Below are 8,287 nucleotides of genomic sequence, written 5' to 3'. Positions count from 1 at the left end.
GGTCTTAAAGGTGCTACTGGAAGGATTTTTTTTATTTTGACTATGGCAGACCAACACGGCTACCTATCTGTAGCTTTATTGAAGACTAAGAAAAAAAGGAGATAGAAGAAAATTAACTCAGTGTTTTCTTCACTTAGCTTGAGCCTCGTTCATAAATGCACCTTTGTCACAACAAAGGCTAGCATCAAAGGATGATTTGCATTTGTGAGCAAGCCACCTAAGATCTTCTGGCGCTTACCTGTCCCTCACAGCCTTGTTGCATCTTGAAAATTGCCAACAAAGTGATTGTACTTTCGAATACACATCACAGCCCAGAAAGGGTGAAACATTCATGGCAACAGAAACTATGGGTGAAATTCAGACATACATCCAAATGGTGTGCATTTTTATTAAAAAGAGATGGTTTACATTGCTTTGCCTTCAATAGCATGTTTATCTGCATGTACACCCCTCCCAGAGGTGTAGGAAAGGGGGTGTGGTGGGTGCGGTCCGCCACAGGTGTCATGACTGAGGGGGAGGGGCAAAATGGCAGTCGAGTGGGAGCGCGCCCACCGCGGGTAGCACGAGCATATGCTCCGCTGCTGACCCCTCCCCCAGTAAAAATGGATGTGGATGCCTATTCTGCCGTGTTTCTGAAAGCACATCCCACTGAAAGTAATGCAGTGCAAATAAATGAACCACATTCAGACATGCCCTTCCAGTTTCTGATCCGGCAAATTCCATGTGTAGAGAAGTTTGCTTGGGTGCACTGATCATCTCCACTTTTAAAGGTAAAAAAGTCAGCCAGCTGCACCACTCTTCTGCAAATGACAAAGCGCTGAACGATGGCAACTCTTGCCAAGAAACAAATCAGTCTCAATTCTCAAATAGCCAAAAATAGTTATTTATTAATAATTTATGATCTCAACATTCTTAGAATAAAATCCCAACTTTTACACTGGCAAATCAGAGACACTCCCTTATTGACAATTGTGTGCAAGACCTTCTTGCATATTACACAGGTACACATGCTCACACCCACACACACTTCCAGTTTTATACAAAAATAAATGCAAGATATTGCATTTGAGGTGAAGCTCCCTGAAGAGTTTGTACAGAGGTAATGCACTGTTTAGCACAAAATCGTTTTGTTTTGTTTTTAATTTGATAATTTACAGAAAAAAGAATCTTCTGTTCTGAAGACGTAACTCTCTTCCAAAAGAAAAATGCAAACGAGGCTATTTACAAAAGGTAAGGCCAAATTAAGTCATAATGAGACCCTATGTTGATGGCACACCCCTGCAAAAGAAAATTATATATATATATAATCACCACAAAAGATACTTTATCCATTCACAAAATACGAGTAAACAAACCCCAAAGCATAGACACAGATTCCCTAAACAAGGAAGCAAGTTTGCCTCATTTCAACAGTAAAATCAAGCATGCTGCAAAAATGTATCCTTTGCATACAAAAGGAAGAATGGAGAGAGAAATGACGCCCCTTGAGCTGACCTCTTGTACCTATCATTTTACTGATGTTGCTTATCGATTCAAGATTTAAAACTTTTTAACATCAACCAAGCCAAGCATTACAAAGCTCTTGGCAAACAAAAATTCCAAACACATTTGAGCTTAAACCTCTCTTTGGCTCCTCTAAATCAAAATTGCGGGGGGGGGGGGGGGGGGAGACACAATTAGTCTTCACTGAAGACAACACAATATATTACAAATGCATTGAATACATTTTCCCCAGTCTTACATGTGCTCATATAGTGTCCATTCTTCCTCCCCCCTATCTGTGTTTGGAAGTCCTCAGTTCCAAGTCACTGTATAGGTGGCGGTTTGTGCATCGAGCAAAAATGCGTGGCCTACCTAGAGGCAAGGTCTGAAGAGTTTATGGTGGTTGTTTCCCCCCCGGGAGAACTCGGCTGGTTCCCTCCCTTTGCAATAGCAGATTCCAAACTTTGTTAACCTTTTTATTTTTAAGCACACAGGCCGGCTACTGCTCAAGAGCAGCATCCACAAAAGAGAGCTGGATTCCTTTGCTGCCGCCAAAGAGAAGCATTGTGGAGGAATGATCACACAACCCAAGGCTGGAAGAGCTGGGACGTGGCTGGTGCTCACGTGGACTGCAGGGAGTCCACCTGGAAGACGTTTTGGTTGGAAGGGGTGGTGAAATACAGCTGCTGACTGGGGACGCGGTTGTCACAGGGGCAGTTGAGCCCCAGAGTCCTCTCAAAGTCCAACAGCTGGCCCATGAAGTTGAAGTTGGGGGAGATGTTGGATTTCTTCATCTTGACAATGTCGTAGGCATCGTTCATGGACAAGTTGAGCTTCTGCATCAGGTAGGCGACCGTCACGGTGACCGAGCGACTGATCCCTGCCAGGCAATGCACAAGCACGCCACAATTCTTCCCACGAGCTTCATCTGTGGAGGAAACAAGACAAAGACAAGAACCGTGAGATCTCTCTTCTTCTCCCAGCCTAAAGGTCATGCCACTAGAGGAGACCAAACATGACAGAGAGCTTTGTGAGCTCCTCATAGAATTTGCATCACCTTCCTTCCTACTCCCATCCTCCAGGCTCACTTTGCATAGCGTTTTCAAAGCCTTGCTTTATTTGCCCTCCCAATAACAGACTTATTTTTATTTTGACTGGGCCAAAGTCAAAATAGAAGAGTTCTAGGCAGAGGTCTTCTGAACTCAGGCCTTGAACCTACACCAGCTTTGAATGCACCAGGAACAACATGAAAGCAAGTTACACCTTCAACAGAATTATGTGGTACAGCCTTTGTTGAACTGTACCAGGAAGCCTACAGGGTGAGACCAACTGTTCGGATGCTCAAGAACTAAAACATACTCCCTGGACACCGGAGACTCAGCTAGGAGCAGCATGAATGGTTCTAGCCTAATTTGACGTGCAAAAGGGAATATTTTTTGCTTACTAGGGAATATTCCAGAGGGTAAACCTACACCTGTAATCTGAAGTAGACTACAAGAGGAACTGCAGTGTGCAAATCTGCTGACCACGCAGTTTGGTTATAGGCTGGTTCTGACCATATTCCAACCATGTTATTCTGCAGTTGGGGGTCAGAGGCAGAAAAAAGCAGATGTGGTTCCCCCCCCCACACCTTCCTGCCTATGTGTTGTAACATGAGCCGCAATAAACAACAACATGCTGTCAGTCACAGAAGCAGCTTATGATGGGTATGTGGTTGATGATCTGTGGTTTTAGAAGATTCCATCAACATTGGAAGGGCTTGTTTTGTACTACAGAAATATGAAGTGTTTTATGTGACTTTTCCGCTCTCTTTTACGGCATAATGCGTTTGTGTTGACGTTAAATGTAAATTGCTTGGAGACCTTCTCAGGTAAGTGACTAATACTAAATAATACTTCATAAGTTCTAATACTAATCGGTCACAAAAATAATTTGGTGTACATTTGCCCTAGCATATAAATAGGGAAACCTTACAATGCCACCTTTTTTTTTAATGGAGACAAGCAGATTGCAAAGGTCTATTAAATTATTCTCCAACTGTTGTGCAGTGCAGCTGAACAATGGAGGTATTCAGCTGTTTTAAAAGGAAGAGAGAAGTCACAGGGGACAGCCCATTAGGAGAAACAGGATGTCAACATTGCCAGAAAATGGGTTCCTTTGTAATAGGAAATGCATTATAATGCCTGGAGATTAGTTTCTTTGTGGTTTCCAGCCTACAGTTTCTTCTTGCTGGGCTCAGATTACCTACATTCTGCTCTATTACCAGTATCACTCAATCAGATTACAGCACAGTATTCACTGGCAGATAACACAATGACCCTCCCCAAAGAGGGGGTGGGGAGCATAACTGAACTAATTCACAAAGAGAAGGGGAAGGAGTCTAAATGTACTCATCAGCACTTCTCATATATTTTAGGGCAATACCTGCTTCTGAGAAAACAGTGGTTTTTATGGAACACTCTAGACTAAATTCAATAGGGCATGCTTCCACATGAGTAGGTACAGAAATGAAAGCTTGGAGGCTCTAGGGGGTATACTTCTGAGTAGATGTACACTGTTTGAGGGAGCATACAAGTCTAAGGAATTGAGGAATCAGGTCAGGCAGAATTAAATAAAAAAGGGAATGAATGCATTCAATTAACTACCAAAACACTGGAATCTCTCTATATATTGTGTTTTTAAAAATTACTTGCTTTCTTTTAAAATACAGTTTTCCTGGACAAAATTCAAATATGCTGGCATGGAAATTATGACTTTAAAATACAGGTATCTAAAAGATCAACTTCTTCTTCTTACAAGCTTTAACAATAGCTAAGCCCTGGCAGAAGCATCTTGCCATTTCTTAGATCCCCAAAGGCTGAAAATTACATTAAAATAAATAAATATTAAACAAGCCATACTGTTAATACTTTGCAGCATAATCCTGTACAGTTCTACTCAAAGGCAAGTCCCACTGAATTTAACAGGGATGACTCCCAGGCAGGTGCATTGAGGATTGCAGGCATAATTATGCTACCACAAGACACACCCAACACTCACTTTGCAATTATTATAAACTAAATCTCACCTATAAAAGAGATGGCCTCAGGGAAAAACTGAGACAAGTTTTGGCTCCAGTGGTCAGAGATGGGGATCTGCTTGTATTTAAACTCGCCAGCATTCTCAAAGAGATTAGGCAGGTTGGGGGTGACATTCAAGATGTATTTAATGCCAAACTCTTCTAGAACGTCCAAGTTGGTGGAATCCTTGGCACAGCCCAGGTAGAGGTAGGGCAAGATCTCCACCGGGAAGGAAGGCTGGTTATTGGACAAGGGGCTGCCGTCAGAGTCGGTGGCACTGTTAGGGTCTCGGTCAATGTCAGATTCAATGTCCGAAGAGGAGTCGGAGCTGATTCGGAGGCCACCCAAGCCCAGGACTGGCAGAGGGGGAGAACTGCTGCTACATGAACTGTCCAAGTTAGTTTCGCAATGCAGAGCATACTCTGCCTGGAACTTGCTGAAACCACCTGGGAAGAAAAGGAAAAAGAAAGGAAATAATTTGGATGAGAGATCACATGAAGGCCTTCCGAACACACCTCCGGGGTCAGTTCTATAGCTGTAAGATGCAGAAGCAGAAAGCCACAGGACAACATACAGTTTGAGAAGAGACATAGCTCTGTAGTGGTGTAACAGGTTCAATGGACTTTTGCTTGAAGCCAGACAGTGAAGGCAGCCCTGACCAATGGCCCTGCTCATCAGAAGGCAGCTAGCTTCCTCTGTTTCAGACCATTAGAAATAAAACTGGGAGCTAGGGAGGTTGGAAAAAAAGAAGGGGATTCCCCTCTATCACGGCTGTCAGATTAAGGATTAAAAAAATAGTAGTGGCAGATGCTGCTCCTGGGGAGTTCAGTAGAGGAAGGGGGATTAGGAAATGAATGGACAGCCCTGAGAATGACAGAAGGGAGATGCTGCAAAATGCAAAGGAGCCATCGCTTATTCCGCCATGGAAAGCAGAATTCTGTTGCCCACCAATAAATACACTGGATCCTTTTACTTGCACAGGAAGGAACATTAGGCAAAGTGAAACAGCCGAGATTCAGACAACAAATTTCAGAGTAATGTTAAAGGGCAGGCAGTTGCCAGCATTTCTGTAATGACACTTTTTAAGGTTTTCTTTGCCTAATCGGTGTAAAATGCATATTCCACCCATCATAAAAGAAATGAGCTATAAGGAGGAACCACTGAACAGCCCTAAACTGAAGAGGACAGCACAGAAGGGGTTATAGCTCTTCCCCCACTCCACTTCCTATCCCAAGATTTTGCAAGAGCCTTTGCTCTTCCAAAGAAAGGGAGGGAGGAAGCAATCGGGTTATCAAAACCATCCCTTCAGGGCACGTCTCCTTTGAAGCGGCTGCCTTTTAAGTCCCGGCAGTATAAAGCAGGCCCTTTTACTGCACCACCGTATCACCCCTAGTCTCCCTATACGTAACACTTTGACCTAGTAACGCCAGACTCATCCCCGGGGTTTTGCCTAGTTTGACTGGAGGGAGGAGGAACAAGCAGAAGATTTAGAGCCGCCGGCAGATTTCGGAGTGACTTTGCGATAGATCAGCAAGGATTTAAAACGAAAAGGCTCGGCTGAGCTGGGAGGGGGGCAGGCGGGAATGGAAAGTGTGTGTGAGAGAACTGTCCATGAGTGAATATCGGTCTGAAAGGATTGTGAACTCAATTCAGGTGCTAAACACCTCCCGAGAGATGGACCCAGTTCCTTCTGCTAACCCACCCCCGCAAACCCGAGTCGCTCTTTCACACGAGTTTTTTTTGCTAGGAAAAAGATCTAACAGCCTTTAGGAGTTGGGATTTTCAAAGTTTGTCCCTCGGATATATTGCCCCATGTTAAACAACTTAGGCAAAGGGGTTTGTGTGTGTCCTGCCCTATGGCTTTCCCTGGCAGGTTTTAAAAGCAGTGAGATTTGCCCAGCATGGGGGTGGGGGTGTTTTCCTCCTCTGGGATTTCTTTCTCCTTCCTTCCTTCCTTCTCTCCCAATCAGGGGCCATCTGGCAACGCTCCGCTGCGTACAATAGGGGGCGAGGATGTCTTGCGCCCAGACGCAGGGGGCTGGCGTCTAGACACTCCCCTGGCGGCTGGAGGGGAAGGGGGCGGTTCCGAAGGCGCCGGGGGGCCGGGGATGGAGGAAGACGGGGGGGGGGGAGGAAGGAAGGAAGGCAGGACTGGATTCCGGGGAACCCGCTCCCGCTCCGCTTAACCCCTCACCTTCCAGGAAGAAGGCCTTGCAGCCGTCGTCTTTGAGGCGCTTGAGGAGCAGCCCCAGGACGGAGTCCCCGGCCGTGTTCTCGTTCCAGTCGCTGCTGCTCTCGTCGTAGAGGACGACGGTGTCGGTGCCGCAGCGGCGGGCGAACTTCTCGCGCTCCTCCTCGCCGCTGGCGAAGAGGGCGCGCAGGGGCAGGTTGCCCTTCTGCAGGCGCCGCAGCATGATGCCCGGCAGCGCCACGCTGATGGCCGACTCGATGTGCGACGACTCGTACAGCTCCTGCGGGCGGCAGTCCATCAGCAGCAGGCGCTCGGTGCCCAGCTCCAGCTGCTCGTTGAGCCACGCCACCGTCTTGCACAGCGCCATGTCCGACACCACGAAAGGAGGAGCGGCGGGTCGGAGCGTATCTAGCATCGGGGAAGGCGGGCGGCGGCGGGGGGCTGTGGAAAACTCCCCTCTCCAAAGGGCCACGCGGACCACCGGGGCAGAGGGCACGGGCGCAGCCGGGGCGAAGGCAGCCGCAACTCGGGAACTCCTCGGGCGAGCTCCCGGCCTCCGTTAGCAGTGGAGAGAAGGGACGGAGCAGGAATCCCCCTTCCTCTTCTTTTTGTCAATGAATCCTCGAATGAACCTCCCTAACCGCCTCTGCTTTTTTGCTTCCCCCGAATAAAAAATCCAATTAAATGTGCTCAGATGTCTTTCTTGCGTGCAGCAAAAGGAAATGCATTTAAATAACTCGTTAGAGAAAAGAGACAGACCCTACTCTCGCTACCGGTGTTATTGCTTTGCCTGCTTCTCCTGCTTCTCACATCTTGCTTCACGGCCCCCCTTCTCCTCCTCTTTCTTCCTAAGTCCTCGAGATGCGATCAATGTCCCTTTTAATCAGCCCTGCACGCTCTGCTGCTGCTGCTGCTGCTGCTGCTACCGCTGCTCTCCTCCTCGCTTCGCCCCTTCCACCCCGCGCCAGGCAGTTCCTCAATGGATACAAACATGGAACGTCTCAATGGATACATTCTCTCGGCCAGCCAATCAGCGCTCGCGGAAGGGGCTGTTTCCGTGGAGACGGGCCGGCTGGAACAGGTTGTGTTGATGAATTGTTAATGAGTTTGTCATTCACAAAAACGGAAAGGAATTTCCGCTCCGGATAAGCCGAGTGCAAACAAGCAGCAACAGCAGCTCAGCGGGAGGAAGGAGGGAAAGGAAGGCGCGGGGGGAGAGAGCGGGAGGAGGAGGAGGAGGAGGAGAGCTAAGAGGGGAAGACACAGCCGCTAGAGCTGCGCGTCTGCGGCTCGAGTTTCCTTCTGTTGCAGCTCACGCAGAGCAGCCCAGCGATTACACAACAAATGGTCCAATTAGAGGAGGAACAAAAGGCAGCCTCTCCTCTTCGGTGTTTTCGCTGCACAAGCGCACTCGTTAAGGGCACTTCGCAGCCGCGCTTTTCCTCCTTCGGGCTCCCTTCGCAGCGAGGCGAGGGAACTTTTGGGACACCCCGCGTTGCTTTTGCAGGGCTGATAAGATGCAAGTGCCTTTTGCAAGCATTAGGGGACCCCCCCC

General features: G+C 47.5%; 1 protein-coding gene across 1 annotated transcript; it reads right to left on the bottom strand.

The window, feature by feature from the left end:
- Positions 1-867: 867 nt before the first annotated feature.
- Positions 868-7,703, bottom strand: DUSP6 (dual specificity phosphatase 6). The gene is made up of 3 exons (XM_080971154.1): positions 6,736-7,703; positions 4,550-4,987; positions 868-2,410 (listed from the first exon to the last, which is right to left on the bottom strand). The coding sequence occupies exons 1-3, from the start codon at positions 7,145-7,147 to the stop codon at positions 2,103-2,105; spliced, it is 1,158 nt and encodes a 385-aa protein (XP_080827280.1). The 5' UTR covers positions 7,148-7,703; the 3' UTR covers positions 868-2,102.
- Positions 7,704-8,287: the final 584 nt, after the last annotated feature.

Source organism: Podarcis pityusensis, assembly GCF_964106645.2.
Source record: "Podarcis pityusensis genome assembly, chromosome: 10".
In the NCBI taxonomy this organism is placed as follows: domain Eukaryota; kingdom Metazoa; phylum Chordata; class Lepidosauria; order Squamata; family Lacertidae; genus Podarcis; species Podarcis pityusensis.
The sequence above is the reverse complement of the archived record's forward strand: the minus strand, read 5'-3'. Positions and strand labels throughout refer to the sequence as shown.

Bases quoted from the DNA above. Each gene is read 5' to 3' on its own strand.
- DUSP6 (XM_080971154.1), bottom strand. From the start codon at position 7,147: ATGCTAGATACGCTCCGACCCGCCGCTCCTCCTTTCGTGGTGTCGGAC. The intron at 4,988-6,735 runs GTGAGGGGTTAA...TTTTCTTCCCAG, and splicing joins CAAGGCCTTCTTCCTGGAAG to GTGGTTTCAGCAAGTTCCAG. The intron at 2,411-4,549 runs GTGAGATTTAGT...TTTCCTCCACAG, and splicing joins TGAGGCCATCTCTTTTATAG to ATGAAGCTCGTGGGAAGAAT.